Below are 25,821 nucleotides of genomic sequence, written 5' to 3'. Positions count from 1 at the left end.
GCTCCTCTGAGGACCTGACGCCCGATGACCCGAGGTGGAGCTGAGGCGGTGATGCCGGCGCCGGGGAACGAGACTGCTCACTCGCCCGCCGCTCACCTCCTGCTGTGTGGCCCGGTTCCTAACAGGCCACAGACGAGACCCAGGGGACGGGAATTCCTGCTCCAGACAGTGTAGTTTTTTGTCTGTGACTTGGTTCATTTTAAACCGAATCAGTGAGTTAGGTTATAAAAATATCTTTGCTTTCCATGTGAAAAGAAGCTCAACATTACTAATCATCAAGGGAGATACAAATCAAAGCCACAGTGAGACACCACTTCACACTGTCAGGATGGCGACTGTTCTTAAAAACAAAATACCAGGTGCTGGCAAAGATGCGGAGAAATCGGAGCCGTCGCGCGTCGCTGTAGCGACGTCTATCACCGTGCGGGCACTGCTGACCACGGTACACAAGTGCCTCAGAAACAGAAACGCAGATGTGCGCTGTGACCCAGCAGTGCCGCTTCTGGGTATCCACGCGAGATCTGAGAGCCGGGACCGTAACAGGTGTTCATGCACTCATGTTTATAGCAGCATTGTTCACAATAGCCACAAGGTGGGAACAACCCGAATTGTCCATGGATGGATGAATGAATAAGCAAAATGTGGTCTATCCAGACAAGGAAATATTATTCAGCCTTCGAAAAGGAAGGAATTCTGGAATCTGCTGTAACGGGGATCAGCCTCGAGGACATTATGCCAAGTGAAATAAGCCAGTCACAGAAGGACAGGTATTGTGTGATTCCATCTGTAGGAGGCACCTGGAATCGTCAAAGCCATGGCAAAAGCAAATGGAAGAGTGATTACCAGATCTGGGGGCGGGGGAGTGGAGAGTTGTCGTTTAATTGATACAGAGTTTCAGTTTGGGATGATGGATAGTTTGATGGTTACACAATATGAATGCACTTAAAGTCAGTCACAGAATTATAGAGTCAAAAATGGTTAAAGTGGAAAGTTCCTATTTTACCACAATAGAAAAAAATCTTTGCCTTAATAATGCAGTCGAGATTGACTGCTTGGTATTTTTGTGTGTGTGATTCTCGTGGTAATATGTAAGCTCTAGGAATCAAATTTTAGAGCTGAGAACCTTAGGGATTGTAAAGTTAGTTCTTCATCATTTTTTAGAGTTGAGAAATGACTTCAGATCGTTCAGCTAATTGGTGGCTTTAGCTAGAACTCAGATTTGGCTCCATACGTTTATTGTTTGCCAGGAAATATTTATTGGTTGCCTAATATGTGACAAGCATTATGGGTATAAAACTAAGAAGATACCACCCAATGCCTTAAGGCACTCACCTTCAGGAATTAGACTAAATTCCTGATTAGATTTTTTTAAATTACACTGACCTCTTTGTTCTTGTAAAGTCACGTTTTCCCTACGGTAAAGATTTGCTCTGTGATAGCATCCCCAGTACCTACGGCCTGTTGGAATTCCATCTGTCACCTCATTCGATATACTTCAGCATTTTTTAACTTTTTAAAATATTTTTAAATAGAAAAAACAGAAAATAATAAAACTATATTCACAATACAGATTAGACATAATATTTTGCCATATTTCCTTCAGATCTCAATTTAGAAATGTTATAGATGTTGCCCCAATCCCATTTTTGTCTCCCCCAAAAGGAACCACAGTACTCAAGTTTTAGTGTGAAAATGACTTTCCAAAGTGGGAAATGATGTCTCATTGTTCTGAAGCGCATTTCTTGATGAGGGTGATTTTTGTTTCCGATGTTGGTGGCTGTTTGGGTTTCCTCTTTTCTAAATTGTCTGTATCTGTCTTTTTCCATTTTTGTTGGGTTTTTGGTCTTTTTCTTATTGATTTGTAGTTCTTTATTCTGATCATCATTCTTTATCTGTTCTTCTTTCTGTCTGTGGCTTGCTTTTTAATTTCCTTTATGTGATGTCTTTTGTCATACGCACGTTTTTAATATTATAATCAAATCTATCAACTTTTTTTATGTCTCTATAAGAAAAGACAGTATCCAAGGTCATAGAGATAGTCTCCTATATTTCCTCATTAGGCTTTATGAAGTTTTGCTTTTTATATTTATGGCCTTTAAATCTATGTAGAATTTATTTTCGTGTACACTCTGAGGTAGGGATCCACTTCTATTTTTTCCATATGGCTAGCCAGTTATCCAACAGTATCTATTAGCTAGTCTTTCCTTTCTCCACTAGTTTATAATGTATCCTTATCCATCCAGGATAGAGACACATTTTTTAAGCCTGACATAGAACTGAGTGTGAGTCCATCAAATCGGGGGCTGAGCAGTGGTCAAAAGCATTTCACACAAGCCCTCAAAGTAGACCATTGGCAAAGAGCCGACCCTCTGCAGTGTGGGCCTCATGGAGCGGAAGAGGTAATATTATGTACTCCTCAGGCCCTCCGCCTCCACGCCTGGGAAGGAATGCAGCGGTGAGCCAGGCGGGTAACTGCTGGCAGGGTGTGGGTTGCAGTTCTGATGAGGGGGTGGGCGGGGGGCATGGCCTGCCTCAGGAAAACCCTGTCCCTTGGGGAGACAGACAGATGGGCGAGTGTGATCCATTCGCTGGAAACGGGATAATCTGTTTTTCAGTCTGGTCTTATTTTCTGTGTTAAATGATGAGTGGCTCATGTATCTCTTTAATTTAGTTATTATATAAGCTAGTTTTCGTAGTATATGCAAAACCAAGAAGGGAAATTGCCAGAAACCAGGGGTGCAGAGCCAACCCTAATATTTGGCAATAAAAAACTTAGTTGTTTTCTAGTCACTGAGATAATTGGAGTTGTCTGTTGCCTGTCTTCACGGCCCTTCGCAGTGTTTACCTGGAATTACTACCTGCCTTAGAACCGCCCAGAGCATAATTCTGAATTTATCGCATCCCTTTTAAACCAAGCAACAAAAATTGTTTGTGTTTAAGGTTGAAGTTAGCTTTAGTATGTTCTTTCTAGTGATAGTGATAATTCTTCGCATACCTCCTCTTTTTTTTTCCTTTTAGCTCCATCAAACTTTAAAAAGAATTAATTTCCTTTGAGAAACCTAGTTTTACTGTCCATTGAGTAAGATTTTTCTTGTTAAAATAAATTTGAAGAGAAAATGATGAAAAGGTTCTAAAAGAAAACAAATATTTTGTTGCAATTCTGTATATCGTGCTATTTTAAGAAACTCTGTCAAGGATTTCTAAGTTGCGTGTTGTATATACAAGTTCAATTTATTTTTCGATATTTTCTCCATTTTTGAGGACATGTACTGCAAATAAAGTCTAAAAACTTATTGAAATATAATTGATTGCAATGTTAGAAATACTCAAATAATCAGGAAATCATAGGAGATAAAATGCAGATACCAAATACTGGATCCTTTAAAAGGATAATAAGAACGAAACGATATAAATACTATAGGAAGATATATAAAGCTATTCCGGGAATCTCCAAAGAGACTATAATTTAAGGAAATAGAAAGCAATCTATTAGAAAGAATCCTTAGAAATCAAAGAAGATACCAGATGTGGGGCTGAGAATATTTTTGTTAATGTACCAAAAACAATGATAAGCCACAGTTGCTGGTAATGACAGATGAAGTAGCGTAATTGTAACCAAACATTCCGTTAATGCCCTCGATGACATAAGATAGCGTTACCTAGTACCTTTCTCTCTCTGTCCCCTACCCCCAAAACATTGGTTCTGTTACATGATTCTGCAGCGCGTTTGTAATTCCTTTTTACTAAACGAGCCGCGTAGCCTCCGTATGATCCTGTGACTCTTGAAGAACTACGGATTTTTTTAGAGTCCGTGTGAACTTCTAGTCACCTGCGTTTCCGAAGAATCTGGCTATTCATAGGTGCTGCACAGTTGCACGAATTCCCCAACCGCTACGTTGCAGTCAGCAGCCTTCATTCCTACCGGCGCGTTCGGCGACTCACGTGCCAATGCGCACTGTGAATCTCCTCGAGGAAAGTAGTATGGTGTCGTGGTAAGAATTGATGTCATTTTAGAAACATTAACTCTTTTTTAAGTGGGAGCTATTAGGAAGACAGATCACTTTTTTTCGTTAAGTCATTTTTTTTGGCATTTGTTATTCAGAATTGAAAGCGAAATAATGAGCTTCCCCCAAAGGCTAGCTGACAGTCGATTCGTTGACAAATGGGAGGAAAAATCTAATTCTGAATCTGCGTCATCTTTTTCAGATCTCAGTCACAGCGGATTGGCAGATCATTATGAAAGTTCCCACTGGGGACAGCAGCCCACGTACCGCAGCGAAGCCCACCGCAGCTGGGATAAAGTGATCATCGATAGGACTGACAAGGAGGCGTGGCCTTCCATCACGGGGGCGGAGCCCGAGTCTGCCTCAGAATGCACGACAGACACTGACTCCGCGTCCACCTGCGGCTCCGAGAACAGTAGCATGGCTACAGGCAGCGCCCCGGGCAGCTTCACTGGGCACGCCAAGAAGACGAACGGCAATAATGGCGCCAGCGGCGCACTCGTCCAGAGCCCCTCCCATCGGAGTGCCCTCGGGGCGGGGGGAGCAGACGGGAGCGGGAGCGCAGCCAGAGTGTGGGGCGTAGCCACGGGCTCCAGCGCCGGCCTCGCTCACTGCTCGCTCAGCGGTGGGGATGGGAAGATGGACGGCATGATGGGAGACGGGAGAAGTCAGAACTGCTGGGGCGCTTCCAGCTCCAGTGCCGGCATTAATCTTAACCTTAACCCCAACGCCAACCCAGCTGCCTGGCCTGTGCTTGGACATGAAGGACCCGTGGCGACAGGCAACCCTTCCAGTATTTGCAGTCCGGTCAGTGCCATAGGGCAAAACGTGGGCAACCAGAACGGGAACCCAGCAGGCGCCCTCGGCGCCTGGGGAAGCCTGCTGCCGCAGGAGAGCGCAGAGCCACAAACGTCCACTTCTCAGAATGTGTCTTTCAGCGTACAACCTCAGAACCTTAACACTGATGGACCAAATAACACTAACCCCGTGAACTCTTCAAACCCTATCAATGCAATGCAGACAAACGGACTGCCAAACTGGAGCATGGCTGTCGGCATGGGGGCCATCATCCCGCCCCACCTGCAAGGCCTTCCTGGTGCTAACGGATCGTCGGTTTCTCAAGTCAGCGGGGGCGGTGGCGAAGGAATCAGCAGTTCCGTGTGGGGACTGTCCCCAGGTAACCCTGCCACAGGAAACAGCAGTTCTGGGTTCAATCAGGGGAATGGAGACACTGTGAACTCAGCATTAAGTGCTAAACAGAATGGATCCAGCAGCGCTGCGCAGAAGGAAGGAGCCGGCGCGAACGCCTGGGACTCCGGGCCCCCCGCCGGCCCCGGGGTCCTCGCTTGGGGGCGGGGCGGCGGCAGCAACGGCGTTGGTAATGTCCATTCGGGAGCGTGGGGCCACCCCGGCCGAAGCACCTCGAACGGGGTGAACGGGGACTGGGGAAAGCCCCCGAACCAGCATTCCAATAGCGACATCAGTGGCAAAGGATCGACAGGGTGGGACGGTCCCGGCGGGAGCAGCCAGAGCCCCGCCGTGCAGCCCGGCGGTGAACACGCGAACTCCTGGGCCAAAGCTGCACCTTCCGGAGCCGCGGCGAGCGAGGGGAGCAGCGACGGGTCCGGCAGTCACAACGAAGGCGGCGCGGGGAGGGACGGCGCCGACGGCCGCAGGCGCGACCGAGGCGTCCCAGACCAAGGGCACGTCCAGTTGCCAAGGAACGACCTCGACCCAAGGGTTCTGTCTAATACCGGTTGGGGACAGACTCCAGTAAAGCAAAACACTGCCTGGGAATTTGAGGAATCCCCGAGGTCGGAGAGAAAGAACGACAATGGGACCGAGGCCTGGGGTTGCGCAGCTGCTCAGCCTTCAAACTCAGGGGGGAAGAACGATGGGTCCATCATGAACAGTACAAATACCTCTTCAGTATCGGGGTGGGTCAGCTCCCCGCCTGCTGCTGGGCCAGCAAACACAGGTTGGGGAGACAGCAGCAACAAAGCGCCAAATGGCCCAGGGGTTTGGGGGGACTCGATAAGCTCTACTGCTGTTACTAATGCTGCTGCTGCCAAGAGCGGCCACGCTTGGAGTGGGACCGTAAGTCAGGAGGACAAGTCGCCCACCTGGGGTGAGCCTCAAAAGCCCAAATCTCAAAACTGGGGAGATGGACAGAAATCAAATCCAGCCTGGAGTGCCGGAGGGGGCGATTGGGCAGATTCATCTTCTGTCCTCGGACACTTGGGCGATGGGAAAAAAAATGGCTCTGGATGGGATGCCGACGGTAATCGATCAGGGTCTGGTTGGAATGATGCTACAAGGTCTGGGACCAGTGGCTGGGGCAATGGCACAAACGCAAAGGTGAATCCAGGGACAAACTGGGGCGAGTCTTTGAAACCTGGCCCCCAGCAGAACTGGGCGAGCAAACCCCAAGACAACACCATGAGTAACTGGGGAGGAGCCGCTTCCGTTAAACAGACAGGAACGGGGTGGATCGGGGGGCCGGTCCCCGTCAAGCAGAAGGACAGCAGCGAGGCCACGGGCTGGGAAGAGCCTTCTCCACCATCCATCCGACGCAAAATGGAAATCGATGATGGTACCTCAGCTTGGGGCGACCCGAGCACCTACAACAACAGAACTGTAAACATGTGGGACAGGAACAACCCGGGCATCCAGAGCAGCGCCACGGCCAGCTCCACCGCCACCGCCACCACGAGCAGCAGCACGAACGTGGGCGAGACGCCGCCACCGCACCCGGCCAGCACCCAGCTGAGTCGGTCGCCGCTGCTCGGTCCAGGTATGGAAGGTGCTTTGTGTTATCTAAAAGTAAAAAATCACTTTTTCTCATTAGATGCGCACGCGTAGTCGGGCTCGTGTTTCTGTAGCAGACGACATTAAGTGCCCTTCACCTTGAAGTGTTGTGCTTAAGGATTGTCCAAAGACAATACATAAGGCAGGATTCCTTGATAGCTTTCCATCCCAGAAAAAAGAATAAAGCACTTGCAGTGGAAAAGAAAGAAATACATCCTCCTCAGGAAAGATTGGGGGCCGTTACGTTAGTCCGCGTTTATTTTCAACGCCTTCGTTTCTTCATGAGATAAACCGGTGGTTCTCAACCCGGGCTCCTGTTAGAATTACCTGGGAGCAGGGCGGGCTGGAGGATACCGGCCTCAGAGGTGCCTAGTGTCACCGGTCTGGAGGGGAGCCCGTGCGCTGGTGCTTTTAACCCATTTCCCATTTAGAAGAAAAAGTGCAGCTCGCTGCCAGCGTTAATTTAATTTTGCACAAACACGCTCTTAGAAGCCGAAACAGATCTGGTTTTCAATGTGAAAATTAAAATGTAAAAACTGTTCTTGAAGTTATTTCTAAACAGAACTCGTCTCTGATCCTAATGTAACAGAAACGTATACATCAGTCGGATTCATCAGACGAATCTTCGGCTAACGACTGATCGAGAACGATGTTGACGTCACGCGTAGGAACGCTACGTTTTCTAGGATTTGACATTTTCAGTGACCGAGAATTATTATATTTTGTAAACAGAAATGCCACCACTAAAAACCAGATGCTATAAATAGGATGATGTCATTTGTTTCCGAAAACTCTCAATATACTAGAGCGATGTGAAAATAATAATAAAAAAAGAGATTTCGAGGCAGACTTCGGGGGTGAGCTTAGGACTGGGATCCGCGAGCCATCTCGGGGTAAACGCTGCAGCTGCGGGCGCTGCCAGTGAGTATTCTCGGAACAAACAGGAAATGGGTTAAAGCTCCACGGGTGCTTCTGAGGCATAGTTAACAAATAAAACCGTCTTTGTAAAATGTGAATGGCATTGCACAGCACAAGTCATATTTTGATTTCAGTTGAAAGAAGAATCTTAAAGTTAGACTGACGCTTGTGTTTGGAGCTCCTGCCTTGTGCAAGGTGCTCTAGTAGATACTGTGGTGGGAAAGAGGTGATGCCACGCCCCAGACCAGAGCCTGCCCCCAGGGAGCACGGATCATGGCAGAGACAAGTAAACACTCGGCAGGGACCGTGAAGCATCGGGCTTCGTAACTGGAGAGTCGCTGGTAGCCCCACATCGCTAACTAGAATGCTGGTCTGTGCTGGACAGTACCTCTGAGCTCCAGCCGACATTGACTCACAGAGCTCCCGGGCGTGGAAGGGACCAGAAAGACAATACCGTCCGGATCGGGGCATTGTGTTCAAGTCCTTCCCGATCCTGCTCTCCCCCAGCGATCGGAGGCCTCTGCACGCGGGCGCCCGGGCGGTGCCGGAGGCCCCGCCGCCTCCAGCGTGCTTCCTCCTCGGCCACTGTGGCTGTCCCGTCCTTAGACGGAGCCTCACTCAGCCTCCCTGCGGGGTCTAATTGCTCGCGTCGTTCGGGGCGATGCGAAAGCGCGGCCCCGTTTCCCATACTGCAGAATTCCAGACAGTTGCAGGCAGTTCTGTCCCATCAACCCGTGCCCCAGGGACTAGTCCCAGCTCCCGCAGCTAGGCCTCACGGTCACGGCCGTGAATCTTTCTGTCGTCATCAGAAAAGCTACAGCTTGTGAGTGTCCTTGTGCCCAGAACTGAAGTCATTACTATAAGTATGGTTTAACCAGTGCAGACTTAGTTGAGACTGTGACCTCCTTCACTCCTAAAATCATACTCCTAGTAATGCATTCTAAGTTTTATTTGGCCCTTTTGAGCCACGTCACACTATTCTTCTTAAGTTGAGCTGGAAACCTGAAGTCCTTTTCTTTTGCGAAGGCCACCGTGAAGCCCCTTCTGGCTCGGGACTGTTCCTGTCCATTTGGCCGTTTGGTCCCCAGTGTAGAACTTGGTTTCCGGTAAACTTTTGGACTCCGGTCCCCCGGCCTCTTGAGATCTTTTTGAACCCTGATTCTGTAGTCAGCATATTCGTTACTCCTGCCAGTCTCATGCCATAAAGACAAGACTACGGGTGACCTTGCTTTTCTCCGTGGTCACTCACTCAGTCATCTTATATACGGAACTGAATTTGCATCCAAAACCAACCTACAAGGGAGTCTGAAAAGGATAGTTTTGCTTTTTCCTTCAACTTCGAGCCACTGCGATAGAAAGCTTCATAGAAGGCAGTAAAATGCTGAGCGCCTGCTGACTGATGCAGAGACTGGGGTTCAAAAAATTATTCTGCCTGCTGCTTGGTCCAGGTATGTTACTTCGAAGTGGAAAGTTATTTGTTCTCAGTAGACGTGCATGCATCCTCTGGCTAGCGTCTGTACAGCAGGTGACAGGGAGCGGAAGCGGAGAAGCAGTTGTGAATTTGGTTTTACCACTTAACAGTCCGGTGGAAGAGACCAGTAATAAAATTTAGTCGTTTGGTTAGCATTAAAGACACGTGGAAAGTACTCTGAGGAGAGTTGATAGTTAAAAAATAGCTACCGTGTCCTGCCCTCCCAGGACTTCTTCCGGAAGTCCTTGTTCCCGTAGCTGTCCCTCCCGCCGTGGTTTGAGTCCCCTCATGCTTCTGCTCATGGGCTTCTGGTAAAGCTCCAGCTGCAGCGTGCCCTCGTGCCTGGCACTGGCGTCCTGGCGCGCACAGTGCTTGGTGACCACATGTGGCTTGTCCTCATACATCCATTCACGTCATCTTTATTTTACAGATGAGGATGTAAAGTCGTCCGCTGAGGGCACAGGTGGTGAGATAGATCACCTCGCCTGCTACCATTTCTACCCTGTCACGTCCATAACAGCCCACAGAGATGGGGCCACGTGCCACATCTGCGATTGTGCTCCTCTCGAGATGCTACCCTTGGAGTCCATTCTTCGTGGGTTTTAGTAGACAAAATACGAGGCTTCCCCTGCATAAAGGCATTCCTGTTTGCTTAGAGGGACAAAGTCATTCTCTTTTACGTGAAAATACTTATAGATCGGTTTTTTCCAACAATTGCACGTATCACCGAATGCGGTCACCGTTTTCCTTTGCTTCCCGCCAGCCCTGGGCCTCCTGCAGGTGGCCGGTCTTCGCAGTCAGCAATAGCGCAGAAGCAGTTGTGCATTTTGTTTTCACTTAACAGAGACAAAGCGTTAAACACGCGTTGTTTTCCACGTTAGAAGCCCATCCACAGAAACTCTGTCAAGTTTAGCGTATTGCAGTGTGACGGGTCACTCAGTGATGTTTTCATGTATGATAGGAGTCTCTCTCCACCGTGACACAGAGTAGCTGCATTGAGCCATTACCCTGCCCGGCCTTGCCCTGGGTACTCAGGTCTCGGTGCTGAGCTGAGCGTTCCTTTGCAAGGGAACAGAGTTGGTCACCCTCAGGAATCACAGGTGGTCTGCGCCTCTCCATCCTCCCGCCTCTTAGAGCAAACTGTCCTTCGTGCCGTGGACGGGACAGTCACGCTCTCTCACCAGCTCCTTTCACAGCGACGACAGTGTGCCGCTTCCCCTTCGTCCTCGCCGCTGGTCATGACGAATGTCAGCCCTTGGCCCCCCTCGCAGGACATCGTGACCCCCGGGCAGCCCGGGTCGGTGGTGGGCGGCAAACAGCTCAGTGAGGCCGCGGGGTGGCCGGTGGCTTGAACACGCGCCCAGACTGGTTTTCAGAATCGACTGGGACTCTGCACTCCTCACAGAGCCGTACACCTGACGACCATCTGATGAAGTTCTGCTTTTTATAAAGTTGGTCTTTTATAGATATTCTGCCATTTTGCAGTTTGCCTCTACCAATTTTACAAAATTTTTGCTTATCTCAGAGTTTGAATTTCAAATCGTTTTTGAATTGTTGATCATTACCCCTTAAGCGTATTGATCTCTGTCTTACAAAATACGGTTTCTCAATTACATGTTTTCTATGTGCCCAGTTTTATAGAAGTAAACACTACAGGACGGTCATTTTTGTCCCAGTCTTGTTATACTGATCTTAGTTTTCTTATGAGCCTGAGGAAATCTGCTATTAATTTAGGAAGAGCAGGGTACTTCATAAACAGATTATCTGGGCCTTGTTCAAACCCATTCCGGAGCTGGAACACGGTAATAATCTAGAGAAATGCACCTGTGCCTGTCGCACCAGAGACCGTCAGCCACCTGAGAAGGATGCGTGAGGCGACTCACGTAGGCCATCGGGTCATGCAGGCTGGCCTGGCGCAGTCCCTCCCCTGGTCACTGGCCCAGTGACAGTGTGTCTGGGGGCCAGACGCACAGGACCGCGCACTTGTGCCCTGCTGCGGCAGCGAGCTCCTGAGTCCTCGGGGACCAGCCTGCTTTGACAACTGGTGGCGCTGTGGCCGGAAGTGAGGAAGCACAAGCCTAGCGGATCCTTGTGCCTCTAAGGGGGTGAAAGCAGACCCCAGAAGCACCATGCAGCCTGGTCACCTGGCACACTAAGAGCTGAATATTCCAGGGTGCTGGCAAGTGAGTTAGCAGACGTGGGAGACACTGAATATTCATTAATAAAGCTTTTGGTAAATAACAGATCCTCAGTCAGTTCTCAGTCTACCGGTGAAATCTAGGGAGACTACCCGGCGAGGGACCCACTCACTCCTAACCCCATCAAGTCGCACTGGAACGTTTAGGTGATCTGAGGGATTCGGGGGTGGCGTGGTAGAGAGGCGTCTGTACAGTTAATTTGGAATCAGACATGAAGACCATTATGGCTTGAGCCTACTTAAACCAGCGACGCAGTGGCGTGGGGCCATGAACTCTGCCTGAGGTGGCATCTTCCATCCGTGGTTGGAAGTGAAATGTGGTACCACCTTGCCAGTCAGAAAAGCAGAAGTATTCTGCTGATGTTCATCTTACTCCAGAATATTCATTTATCCACTTACTACCTGTTGTCCTCAGCTCCTCAGAAATGTCTCGTTAGTCACTGCCAGGCGTCCGAGCCGGCATGGATGGCACTGTGGTTGTCCCGTGCGTGTTGAAGGCTTCGGCCGCAGGGAAACCGCCTTCACGTTGGAGCGCTTACTCTAACGACATCTCTTTTGCTTTATCGCTTAGTTTCCTGGCACAAATACTATAACCAGCGGCAGAGATCGTGTGAATTAATCACGGGAGAGGCAGATCACCCATTTGCTAAGTTAAAACTTGGAATAAACTGACTTTAGGAATTCTCTACCTGGGCAGGTAAAATGCACGTCATTTCTCTAAGTCTTATTGAGAGCAGAAGCTGGAAAGCGTTGGCCTTCCCGCAGATCGCCTGTCCTGCGCTCTCACCTGCCCTTTGTTCATCCTCTGGTGTAGACGTGATGCCAGAACAGGACCCCAGACGGAGCGAATCAGCACGCTGCTGGGACAGGCCCCCCAGACGGAGCGAATCCGCACGCTGCTGTTGGAGCTCAACCGCTTACGCTGTAACGTCAGAAGTAGATGCTGACCTCTCCCGCCAGAGGGCCTCTATTTTAAGCACCATGCAGCAGTGACTAAGAGAGGAGCAATCATAACGATCTGTTTTGTGTGCCCACGGGGCTTTTCTCGGGTTTGGTTTGGGTAGTATTTTGGGGGGACTTGGTAAGCGGGGCTGGAGTTGCAGGAGGTGGGGCCGGAGCAGGGGACGGAAAATCCGCCTAAACGAGCAGGAGTTGCTGCTGCTCGGGCCCAGCTCTGGGTACCCACTCGCTTCCAAACGAGAAGTTAAGGAGCCGGTCGGCCACCCACATCGCAATAAGACAGATTTAGCACACTCAAAATCTGTATTAATGAGCTAAGATAAAAACCGAGATTTTTTTTTCTCCTGTTTCTAATGCCTACCCTCTGTGCGGATCCAGGAAGGCAGGCAAAAGCAGCTCTCGTAACACGTTGCTGTGCCGCTCAAGGCCACGTGGCCAGCTTTTGGAAAAGACCCTTGTCTGCAAATAGAGTCCCCTGAATTTGGAACAGAAGCGTCAAATAGTATGAAACAAGGCATTTGAAAAGTATACTTTGCCATCTCACGGAGCAGACTCTTCTGCAGAAAGCTTCGCTTTATACTTCTCTCCATTTCAAATATAAAAAAATTAATTGTGCCGTAGCTACTGACTCTACTCTGCCCTCAATAAGCCAGTAGCCAACCAAGCATTCGAATAAATTTACATTACACGGAAAGAGCAGAACCCCATCTCATTCACAGTTAAGTCACTACCTAAAATGCCCGGCACATAGCAGGCACTTGGATGCTTAATCAGCTGAATCTTTAGTCCTTTGTCTTTTTCTTTTCTTCACTTAATTGTAATTGGCCACTTTTTAACTGAACCTTTCTTCCCAAAAAGGGCTGCCTGCCACACTTGTAAAATTATTTAAGTAGCATCCATGGAACAAGCTTGAATTCATTTCTTATTTCACTGAAGAAAGAATGCCAGCTACAAACTTACCTGTCTGTAGTACTTAAGATAAGTCAGGTACAGACTCTTTCCCTTGGTTCTGTTTCCTGGCCTCATTTGCTTTGGTCATTTTTATATCAGTCCGCTGGGTGTATACTCCTTAGCACTTAACTTCCGCCATGGAAAGGTGGAGAATGTATATTTAAAACCGAATGAAACAACGCGTCCTGGCAACATTTCATCCTTATTGTTATTTGATTCTGTATTTGTTCAGTTGAGGAAGGGAGATAATGGTTTCTGAACCCCCCAGTGCAGAAGTATTTTGCCAAAAAACATAATATTTGAAGGAACGTTTTAAAATTTTTAACATCCATGTTTTAAGTGTAAGATAGAAATTCGTTCTGTCTCATTAAGCCCAAATTTTAAAAAATCTCTGTGAAATTAACAAAAAGCACACTGAAGTCACTTCAGCAATACACACTGAACAATGGAGATTGTTTATTTTAGCGGTATGTATTGAAGGTTATTTTCTATCTGCCGAAAAGATCTAGCGTGCCTGTTTTTAACATCTCTTCTAGAACCTTTCGAGTGTCTGGTGGTATGCACATTCTCACATATATGTTAGTTCGGCATCGTAGGTAAATTATATTCTTGCCAGAGATCAATTTAAAATGGAAATACTGGCTTTTTTTTTTTTACTTTGAGCAAGTCATTATTCTTCCATTTGTTTTTAAGATTTTGAAACATGCTGCTTGCAAATCATTTGCCTTGTATATAAAAATGTCCTGTAGAAATCTGTTGCTTTAATAGAATTAAAAACTCTCTGTAACTATCAATTAACTATAATTACCATAGTCTTGATATTTATTCTTACTTTGGGTTTAGTTAAACAATTCGTAGTATTGCCTTTCAAAGAGAATGGCAAACAAATTTTAGGTGAATTCATTATTTAATTACCTATAATAAATCAATATTTTTACGGCCAATTGACCTTTAGGAACACCTAAATTATTTTATCTTTATCCCAAAACATCCATAATTTTTACCAGCTATGTTAATGTTCCTGATTTAATTTTCCCCTTTCAATTTGTAAAATTACTTCTCCCAAAATACATTATTGTTTTCTTTGTAATTATAGGTAATAGTATAGTTAGCAATTGTCAACAATAACTGATTTGGGCTAACTTCCCCATTACTGGTAGTAATTTATGTACTGTATTGCTCAGCATAGAGCTTGTAATTTAAAATGATTTGTAGGTTTCATGTCCTTTTGTCATTAATCAACATTATTGCATTTTATTAGAATAAAGAGCATCAAGGGAACTGATATAATTAATGTTATATAATCGAGATGATAATATCCATGTTGTGACTGTAGAATTTTAAATCTGGCTGCTTGCATTTTATGCCTTCTGTTCTTCAGCTAGTATTTAAAACATTCACATTCTATCTTCGAGAAGCTATATGAAAATTACAAGTGATAGGGAGCTATCAATATGATTATCAATAGTGTCAAGTGAGCTTATGGGCAGAAGCAAAATGATCAGAATTTGCATTGTTTTGGCAAAATCAAGTTTACATATGTAACATAAAATGTAAACAGGGGGAGACCTTACTGCTTGCCTGGTCCCATGATCTCTCCTGTGCTACAGGAGGTAATGCCATAAGCCCTCTGGATCCGCGAGGTACCCTTATCGGGTACCAGACCCTGATCAGGATGCTGTGGCGACTGGACTGGCCAAAGGAACGCAGGAGGAATTCCTAGAAAACCCTGATCCACAGTTCCTCCGCTTAAAATATGTTCCCATATTTTAAGACGAATAGCTCAGGTCTTCCTCGGCCCCTCCCCCACCCCACCCCGCAGTGGTACCCGAGAACTGTCTGCATTCTCTGCTGCTACTATGTCTGTATGTGTTTAATCTGCCATCTCCTCATTTCCCTGGATCTGTGTCTTTGATGGTTGGTCAGAAGATAAGCAAGAAGAATTTTTCAGTATATATTCACAACTTGTAAATTTTTTCTTATCAGAAAATAATGTAACACAAAATTTCTTTTAGGCCATTACATATAATACCAGAAAGTTTTTCAAAAGTGCTTCTTAACCATTAGTTTTAAACTAGTCTTTTAAACCCTATTACGTTGCAAATCTGTGCATCAAATCGTCTTTGACGCTTAAGGGACCTGCAGTTTTAAGTGGATGGGAGTCAGGAGTGAGAAATTCGTAAATGTAAGAAGCTAAACAAATCTGATCAACGTCTCCTTTTCACTTTCTACTAAAAGCCATCCTAAAGGTCCGAGATTATCTCGGAACTATTCAGATTCGAAATGACCGTTTTTACTTTCTGTGTCTCACTTTTACTATTATCTTCTCTTTTCCTTGGTGCCCTTTTCAGTTTCTTCAGGCTGGGGAGAAATGCCTAATGTTCATTCAAAGGCCGAAAATTCTTGGGGAGAACCATCCTCCCCTTCTACCCTGGTGGATAACGGCACAGCAGCATGGGGCAAGCCGCCCAGCAGCGGCAGCGGGTGGGACCAGCCCGCCGAACCCGCCGTGCCGTTTGGGAGAGCCGGCGCGCCCACTTCCGCCCCAGCCCTGTGCAAACCAGGTGAGCCCAGCGTTCTGCCGGCCCGATTCGGCAGTTTCGAAATGGGTCAGAGTATTTTATTTAGAGGAATGCTCTTTATTGAATTTTAAGAATTAATTTTGAGAACACTTTCTTCATTTTATTTACACTCGAACATTAAACTAACGGTGAAGAAATATTTGCCACGTCTGATACGTGAGCACAGGGGAGCTTTAACAGAAGCCCCGCTTGCCTTATGAATGAATGAATGAATCAATCGATCGATCGATCGATCAATCAATACTATAGCATATCTGCTTGATACAGTTCGTAGCATTCACATTTCTTCAGTATTCTCTTTGCTGCCACTCGAAACAGTTTAAACTTGCTATTCTCTGAGCGAGGTGGGTAAGGCAGGCCGTTTGTCCTTTTTGAGATCAGGTTTTGAAGCACATACTGCTGCACGGCAGTCTGACATTTCTTGCCCTGCTTCTGTCTTGGAAACAAAATTACGCTTTGGGTACTCCAGGTTCACGCATTTTCCTCCCATTATCCGAAAGTGTAATGAGCAAACATGTAATACGCATTCTTACAAACGTCCAGATCGCACTCGCCTAGGCGAACTGTCACGTGTGCGTGTTCTGCAATGTGACACTGTCGACATTGGCATGAGTATAAATAAGATTGCTTCTTTAAGTCTGATGTTAAAATTAATTGTTCACGTGGCTGCAGAAGCTTCACATTTTCTTTGAACGTCATCAAGTGTCTTAGATCTTAAAATGAAACTTGATTAGTTTTGTGTTTTGTTCCTTTGCTGACACTGGACGGTAGTATGCTTCATATATCCGCCATCCTGCTGGATTGTTTATTCCATTCGTATTCCTTCTTGTGGAGATCTACAGGATAAGGCAGCTTCTGGGGAGCTAGACTGACATGCCATTTTGAAGCAGTGTGTTTGTTTTTATCATTTGTTTTTGGAGACCCGATTATACACCTGTCTGCCTTGTAAGCATCATATCGTCATTGTCTCACAGTCTCTGGCTAACTGGGCTGTCACCTAATCCTTGGTCTTCTTCATTTGCTCCCAGGAAGTAAAAATTTTAGATAAACTTTGCAACAGAAATCGTTTCGTATTTTAAGAAAGGAGAAAAAATAATATCCTGGAATCAAACCCCAGTGCTCAGCTTGTAGCTCCATCTGCCTGAGGCCTCAGCTGTCTCCCCCCAGCTATTCTGGGAGCTTGTCAGAAACAGACTGGCGGGGCCAGCGCAGACCGGGCGCCTTCCCCGTGATCCCCAGGTGACCCGCGTGGTCGCGCTGGAGGGGTGCTGCCCCACGCAGCCTACTGCCGCAGGTCGAGATCAAGCGATGGTTAAAAACCTCAGGGAGGACGGTGACATTTTCGGGACGCCACATCTTCCCGGCCGTTCGATACCACGTAGAGATTGCCACCTTCTCCGGTAGCGCCCAGGATTTATTTTTAGAACGTTCATGCTTCGAAGTGATCTGTAGTCGGTTAAGGGAATTTGGAACAGCACAAACTCCAAATAGCTGGCATTTGAAGAAAAAAATATATGCATGTACATTATGTATCTAGTAGAGAAATTCAGTCCTTAAGTCCGGGGGAGAGGAGGTAGTGAAAAAGATGGGTGACAGTACACCCCTTTGTCCTGCCCTCCACCCCCCACCACCACGATGTTGCGCATGACGTGGGCTTCAGGAATGGAGAAGTTGAAACGTTCATGTTCACTCTCTTTCCAGCTTCAAAATCTATGCAAGAAGGCTGGGGCAGTGGTGGGGACGACATGAGCCTCGGCCCCAGTCAGTGGGAAGACGAAGAAGGGGGCATGTGGAACAATGCTGCTTCCCAAGAGAGCACCTCCTCCTGCAGCTCCTGGGGGAACGCCCCCAAGAAGGGACTCCAAAAGGTGCGTGACACTAAGACCCCGAATCGGTGCTCCGCGAACACGCGTTCCGTTTAACGGGGCGTCTCCGCTTAGTGACACAGAGAGGGCGCACGTCCCCGAGGCCTGGCGGGGCATCTCTCAGCGTAGGGTGGCGTTTTCAGGCGCTACTCGGAATTGCTGTCACAGCAGAGCAAATGCAGAGACAGTCGTGTGAACGCGGCTGCTGTAGGAAGCCGGTTCCGCCAGGTCGGTGGGCTGCGCAGCGGGCCAGTGCTCCCCCTCACGCCCCCTATGAATTTCCGTTTTAGAAAATATAATGATTTTCCATTACAGATGCTACTTATAGGAACATAATGGGTTTGTTATCGTTGTTTCTTATTTATTTATTTATTTTATTTTTTAGGCGAGGCAGCCCTTGGTTGACCTCACAGATCGTAAGGACCTTGTCACCTTACGATCTCTTATTTTTTATTTTTTATTATCATCATTTTATTTATCTATTTTAACGCCTACAGCACCCGGTCTTCCTAGGTGGTCTCTCACCCGAGTACTAACCAGGCCCGACCTTTGTTATCGTTATTTTTTAAATTAATAAATATTTTCTAAATTTTCTCAGTTTTAATTTCTAATAGAGTAAGTATCGGTAGACACAACCCACGTAGACATAAGTTCTTTAGGGTCCTTAACCTTTGAGAGGGTAGTGGGGTCCCGAGACCCGGAAGTCCGAGGGCTTCAGAGGCGGACGTCACGTTGTCCTGAAACAACGGGCAGCCGTCTGGGGACCTAAGGGAGGTCCTCAACTCCTCTGCGCACCGGGGGCAAGTCCAAGTAGAGCACAAATTTAAATATGAAAAACAAAAATATAGCAATACGAATGATTTTTTAAAAATCTTGGCATGGGAGAGTCCTTCCTTACTATGCTGCAAGTCGAAAGGCCATAAAGTGAAAGACTTAGAAACCGTAGTAGATAAACATAAAAACTGTGCATGACAGAAAATATCCAAGTCGAAAGCCGAATAGGCAGCTGGGAAAAAAGCATTTGTAACTCATACCATGGAGAGAGTTGTCTCCCATATATGTATAAAAAAGGTCCTGGGAACGGATTTGTTTTTAAATCAACCAGTAATCCAGTAGAACAATGAGCAAAGAGTGTGAATAGATGATCCATAGAAAAGGAACACGAATAGCTCTGACGCTTACGGAAGGATGTCAGCCCGACTCGTGAGCAGTTCGGTTTAAAACAACCCTGAGAGATAGATGCGTTCTTAATCTCAGACCAGCACCAATGCGGACGCTTAATTTACATGCCCTGTTTGCAGAGCCGTGAGACAGCCAGCGCTCCCCCGCCTCGCTGGTAAGAAGGGAAATTGGGGTAACCCAACGAAGGACAGTTGGACTGTGTCAGGACCACAAACACACCCACACTCTGGCACAGGGGCGCGTCCGCTGGGCGTGGGTACAGCAGATGGCATTTGTATGCAGTTTACTATTGTAGCTTTCTTGTCGTAAAAAAATGAAAATAAGTGCACATTGATGGAGTAACTAGTTACATCATGCCACAGTCATATTATGGAAAGCCAAACAGGTTTTTTGAAAGGAATTGTATAAACACACGCTGATACGAAAGGTCACCAAAGGGTACTGTTAAATGAAAAGGCGAGGTAAGAAACATGTGCGTAGCACGTCACACGTGCACGTGAGTGCAGCACACACGCTAACGACGGCTGCTACTGCATGGAAAACTCTGGAACGATAAGCTGCTCGAGTGGTTTTCTCTTGCAGAGAACGAGGCCTAAGCAGTGGCGGGAGGGGTGGGGGACGATCATTTTCTGTATACTTTTGTCTGCCTCCAAGTCGTATGAACGTAGTAACTGTTCAAAAACATTAATTTTAAAAAAAGCGTTCAATGAGCGGTAAGCAGAGCCCAGAAACTAAAATCAGGCTCTCTGTGCATAAGGTGCAGATGCATCCGCAGACATCCGAGAGGAGGCTTTTTACATCAGGCCGCAAATAATCCAGTGAATGATAGATAGGGCCAGAGATACCAAATTGGCAAATTAAAATATCGTGTGATCCTGGTGAATCTGGCCGTGGCGGCATGGTAATGATTAAAATAGCCCCCAGATAAGCGGCTCGCAGGAGGAAGAGAACCTGTTGGTTTAATACCCCCTCGTGGGCCCCATTCTGCAGTTAAGGCGGCTCAGATTTGAAAAGCACTGAGAAGAACATTTCTAGAGGAGGACTTTTCATGTTGTATTAATGCATCATGAGCGTCTTTGTAGTTCTAGAGTCAGAGGGAGGTGAGGGAGGAAAGGCTTCCCGTCGCGCTCGCGGGGCCCTGCGGCGCCGTTCGCTCCCCCGTCCCCCGGCCCGCCGCACGTCCTTGCCGTAGCTGGCCCCTCTCTCCTGTCCTCTTCATCCTCTCCCTCGCGGACACGTGCCACTTTGCTTTCTTCTCTACACAGATGAGCAGTTGAATAGTTATTAAAATTAACAGGCTTTTTCGTCCCTCCTTGTTGCCTATGTATCTGTTGGAAAGAACCCTCCGCATTGTGTCGCCTCTTAGAATAAAGCTTAGAAAGGGCAAAACCATGTAATCTTTAGTGCACGTCACATCGTATCAGCCTCGGGCCATGTTCAAGGGGGCAGTGATGACGATTAGTTGGTAATGGAGGTGGCACGTATCTGCGATGCACCCAGTTCGGTCTCTGGAGAAGAGACGTAACTATCTGGGCTTTTTAAGCCCGTGAGTCACACGCGCACGCCGACCTGCATGTGCACCCTGCAGCCTTCCGCAGCGCCAGCCACGAGCCACGGGCAGGGGCTTGGCGGAGTTCAGCACTATCAGCGTTAACACGAAAAGGTCCTGTGACTGTAAAACCCCCGCGAATCGTAGGCAGCCCCCGTTTCTAGAAAGAACGCGTGACTCATGGACTCTCCCTTGCTCGCACTTTGTTCCAGGGCATGAAGACGGCCGGCAAGCAGGACGAGGCCTGGGTCGTGAACCGGCTCGTCAAACAACTCACAGACATGGGCTTCCCGGTGACTGCATTCTCTTGTCTTACTGCTCCCCCGGGCGTCCCTCCGCGTGCGGCCCTGTTGTGCCCCGTCCCCACTTGTGATGTGTGGCAGGGCTGAGGTTGGGGTCATAAGCCAGCTCATAAATTTCCCTTCACCTGGGCACCCGTGTGCAGGGGTCATTGCTCTGAACTAGAGCGCAGAGCCCCGTCGCCTCCAGCAAGAAAAGCGTGAGAGCCTTCTAGAATGAAAGATGCGCTGTGGTTTTTAATTTTCATTGGTTTATACAGTTTTCTCTTTTTTCGTTTACACTTAAAAGTGAGTTTGTATTAGTTTGTGCAGCAGATTGACAAAGGTCACGAGAGAAAACGGTGTACAGTAAAAGCTTCGTGTCCGGGGAGAGAGCTCACCAACTCTATTTGGCCCCTGAGTGTCCGGTCACGTGCAGGGACAGTTCAGAATCGCAGGGTGCTCCTCTGGAAATGTGTCACAGTCTGTTCAGTCCCAAAGGCCAGATGTCAAGGATTCCGGCAGCGGGGAGCCGCCCGCCCCTGCTGTCTGGGCCCTCCGCGTGGCTTCGTTCCAGATCTTTACCCACACCAGTATTTACCTCCTCATTATCACGATGTCGCTGAGGAGCGAGTCCAGCTCGGCCCCAGTCTAGAGGAGGACAGTACCTCCTCCTCGTGGCCTCTGATGCGAGGCGGGGCAGGTGGCCGGGTGGCCCAGCCCAGTCCCGTATGAAATGCTGGGAGGAAGAGTGATGGCTGCTCAGGAGGCCACATTCACCCTGTGGCTCCTGTACCAAGTCTGTTCTAGTCACGGGGTCGTTGTCAGAACGAATCTACCTGTTCTGTTTTTACATTTCTCGGTGAAAAGTCGTTGACAGCAGAGCCCGGAGTTCGTGGATTAGAGAATGAACCTCTGCGCTCTGACTCTCACAGTGACTGTCCCACAGCTGCTGGCATGAGAGGGACACGGAGAGGGGTGGCTCGTGAGCAAGGGGGCCCGTCCTGCCATGGCGTCTGCACGCGTGCACGTCAGTGGCTCCACTGTCCTGGCTGGGATTTCAGCCTTGGGGACCGATGCTGTTCAGTTTCGTTCAGACATGATCACAGGATTCTGCTGGCTTGTGTGTCTTGTCTAAAGTGTTAAAAACAAGTTTTTTACTCCAACACTCAATTCGGTACGTTTTATTACAAGTATTTTTTATTTGGAAGATGCGAATCTCTAGGCTCAACAACAAAGAAAAGTATTTCCAGCTCCAAAACCTGATAATATTAGGTTAATAACACAGTATCACTTCCCTAAGTCGATAGCGATAAACTTTGTACGAGCGTTCCCTTTTTAACATGCAGTTCTAACGAAAACTCCGTTTCCCGTGCAGAGAGAGCCAGCTGAAGAGGCCTTGAAGAGTAATAATATGAATCTTGATCAGGCCATGAGTAAGTAATGTGACACACTTTTTTAAAGGTAAAGTTCGTGGAGTTCGGGTTTCCAGAAGCGTTTCGTTGTAGTCACAGATTAGCAGTTGAATACGTGCTGGGTGGACAGGACCAGGCCGCAGCGAAGGAGTGACCACGTGGTGTACACGAACCGCGTAGCGAGTCTCCTGGGACTGGTGGGCTCTGGGGACGAATGGCCAAATGCCACATTGAGGCATGTTTGCTTTCTAAGTTTTTTTCCAGAGCTTCGACAAATAGATAAATTCGTTTCCCTCTGTTTCGAGGGGAGATGATAATGACCCTCGTGGGAAAGGCACCAGGCCCTTATGCTCCTGCTACAGACACTCCTCACTCCCGGCCCAAGACGGGCTGGCTCAGGCCAGCGGGGGCGCTGCCATGCTGGCCAGGGGCTTCCCTCGTAGAGACTGCCCGCGAGCAGGCACCCCGGTCCTGGAACCACCTTAAAAACAGCGATATTATGTTAAACATTTGCATGTGAAATAGAGCCGGTCCCCATTACTCATGGAGCCTGTGTTCCGTGAGGTCACTGCAGATGCCCGAGTGGCGGGCAGCTGAGCCGCCACTCCCGGGGCGCGGGCTGGGCGCCTGCCGGTCTCTGGCCGCGCGCGGTTGTCAGCCCGTCCGCACGTTACCTCGTCGTGTGTGTTTCTGTTTACACACTTCGTTCAACACGTGTTTCTCTCGAGTAATCACGTGCCGTCTTTCTTTACAATATGACGCGAGCTGAGAAGGGCTTCACATTTTTCTGGGCCTCGGTCACGGGGCCACAGATTTCTTTGGCTTCTAAACTCACGCCAGTGCCGCTGGCTTTGCTCTTTGTTTTAATCATTCATTTCGCGAATCCACGAGTTAGCCACTTCTCCCTCTTTCCCATAGCTTTGTCACACACTGTGGAGGCCACTTTGGCACTTTCTGCACGGCCTTACACACACGCACACACACGGGTGACTTTTCTCTTTTCCTGGATGTGCCGTGTCATCGACTCACTAACACTGAAGCGTCACAGCACTGTCGCTCACGCCTGAGCCACGGTCCCCTAACACTTGTCTCCACGGGGCATCACGGCTTCTGCCTCCAGGAACACAGCACTGCGCTTGGGGCCTTTTTAAATGGCCAAATCGCCAACCAAAAGCTCAAAATGTGAAAAATGTGACACTAAATAGACCACAGAGAAGACACTGGTTTGCCCCCTGAGAGCCAGAGTAAGAAGCAGAGCATCATCCTGTTTGACTCAAGCTAGGCGTGCGTGTCGAGCCAGATCGCCGTCGCCTGTAGATGACCACACATGGAAATGGTTAGCTGGAGCTGGGACACAGGAGCAGTTTAGACTGGATAACCGGGAAAGGCCCCTCAGAGGAAGTGACGGCTGACGCCAGCGTGAAGGACGGGCACGCGTCCCAGGGAGAGGCCAGCGGCACCCCTGAGTGGCAGTGTGGCCGGGTGGAGCGAGGGCCGCCCGTTGCCCCGGGGGCGAGGGTCTTAGGTCGTCTTTCTCTCGGCGTCACAAGCCGTGGTCCTCAGGCGCTTTATCTCAGGGGCTGCTTCTGTTCTGTGTGCTCCAGGCGCTCTGCTGGAAAAGAAGGTGGACATGGACAAGCGTGGACTGGGGGTGACCGACTACAATGGAATGGTCACCAAAGCCCTTGGCTGCCGCCCACCGACCTCCAAAGAGTCTTCCGTGGACCGCCCCACCTTTCTCGACAAGGTATGGATTGAGGGCGTTCTGCCTGCCTGGTATTGTACCTGTGTCCTTAATGGAAGCCAGACTAGACACTCGCTGGGCTGCAATATTTAAGTGACTTTTACCCCCATTTTTTCCAGTATGTGTAAACGTTTAACTCCAGAGAGGTAGTGTTCTATTTCCTACATAACAAGGAATAAAAAATACTGAAATTGAACATTGATTTTCATTTTATTGGGTGAACTCGCCTGAGTTATCTGCTCCAATTTGTGCACTAGACAAGGGGCACCAAATTTCCATGTCACTGTCATATTTTATATGCACAGTTCTTCCAACCAGAAATGATGTGTCGTATGTTGAATCTCAGAAAAAGGGCCTAGAGGTGGCTGGGCACGGGCGCCACGTCTGGCGGGCCCTGGCTTCGACGGGCCACTTCCTAGAGCCCTCTGGTGTCTGTGGGGATCGTCCCCTCGGATGTTTAACAAGTCCAGTCACCAGTTCGGTCCTTTTAGTATCGTCCTGTAGTAATGTCCCCTCTCCAGATGCGCGTGACTTCAAACTGGGGAGACGACATCACATTAAATTCCAACTGTTCAACCTTGGAGATACAGTTGAAGCGGGAAAGGATAAGTTTTTTAAAAAAAGAAAAAAGAAAGGCCCAAGGAGAAGAGATGGGGCTCCATCTCTGTTCCCAGAGACGCTGGGTCCGTCGCCCCACGCTCCACTGCCGGAAGCTGGAGCGAGGCCCACGCCCCGGCCCCGCCTGCACCAAGGCGGCCGGGTTCAGATCCCAGGCGCCCAGTGACGTTGGAATTTAAGTGTGGGAGCCTGACTGTTTCTTCATCTTTAAAATGTGGCATGACACCACGGGCTCGTCACGAAGTTAGACGAAGTAAATTTGCAAAGGGCCTGGCACATCGCATGACCTCAATAGATGCAAAAAAAAGTAATAGGATTCTGTTTCATCACTTACTGATTATTAGGTTAAACCGTCTGAAGTTGCTGGTTCATGGGCCAAAAACAGTTGAACGTCAGCAGCATCCCGCCTCACATATACTTAGAGCCTTGCTGACAGCTCCTCCCGAGGAACCCGTTGATTTGAAAACGGGTGTGAAGTGTTTTCCAGGCAGACTTGCCGAGTCCCTGTCTCTGTCTCCTGACGCCTACCCCGAGGGAGGGTCGGTAGTGGATGAGGATGTTGTTAGGTGACAGATGTGTTTGTAAAGTGATCATTCAGATGAAAACAGCGTCTTAACCCTGTCTCTCTCTTCCTTTCTCCCCTCTTCCTTTCGCTCATGTTCTCCATCCGTTATTATCTACTTTTTTGCCCTTTTAATTCTTTCTCCATCCATATCCCTCCCACGTCCTTGGGAAACTGCTCTGTGCTCTGTCTGCGGATGGACACTGCACACAGCTCACCCTTTCTTTCTCCAATCAGGACGGCGGCCTCGTGGAAGAGCCCACGACTTCACCATTTTTGCCTTCACCAAGCCTGAAGCCCCCCCTTTCAAACAGCGCACTCCCTAGCCAGGCCCTAGGCGGGATGGCCTCAGGGCTGGGCATGCAAAACTTGAATTCTTCTAGACAGGTAAGGCTGTTGGGAGAGGGCCACTGTGGTCTCCGTGTCACCTGCCCTTTCTTTGAAAAGTGTCTGAGACGTGCCCTTGCTCATTTTAATCAGTACTATTCTAAAACGTGACCGAATGTGCAAAGGTAGTCGAAATACGCTTGGGATGTCTTTTCAAAGGATTCGCTGGTGTCAAGAGTTGGTCCAGTTCTTGAGATTTAACCATGATATAGGAAACGCTTCAAAATTACATTCATTTTTTTATGGAACTAAAACATGATTTGAGTTCCTCAGCCTTGGTACCAGCTCACCGCTCGTTTAAATATGTATAGCACAGTGGCCTTCAGTTGC

The 25,821-nt window shown here is 48.2% G+C and overlaps 1 protein-coding gene across 1 annotated transcript in view; it reads left to right on the top strand.

Moving 5' to 3' along the window:
- TNRC6C (trinucleotide repeat containing adaptor 6C) overlaps window positions 1–25,821 on the top strand; it is a 75,241-nt gene that overhangs the window by 30,098 nt on the left and 19,322 nt on the right. Inside the window, exons 4-10 of the mRNA XM_039859867.1 lie at window positions 4,207–6,798; window positions 15,661–15,873; window positions 17,593–17,759; window positions 20,700–20,780; window positions 22,144–22,201; window positions 23,785–23,927; window positions 25,342–25,491. Of these exons, the coding sequence (XP_039715801.1) occupies window positions 4,207–6,798; window positions 15,661–15,873; window positions 17,593–17,759; window positions 20,700–20,780; window positions 22,144–22,201; window positions 23,785–23,927; window positions 25,342–25,491 (3,404 nt within the window). The remainder of the gene's footprint in view (window positions 1–4,206; window positions 6,799–15,660; window positions 15,874–17,592; window positions 17,760–20,699; window positions 20,781–22,143; window positions 22,202–23,784; window positions 23,928–25,341; window positions 25,492–25,821) is intronic.

Source organism: Pteropus medius, unplaced genomic scaffold, assembly GCF_902729225.1.
Source record: "Pteropus medius unplaced genomic scaffold, Ma_sr-lr_union100, whole genome shotgun sequence".
In the NCBI taxonomy this organism is placed as follows: Eukaryota; Metazoa; Chordata; class Mammalia; order Chiroptera; family Pteropodidae; genus Pteropus; species Pteropus medius.
Note: the sequence above shows the minus strand (reverse complement) of the source record. Positions and strands in the feature narration are given on the sequence as shown.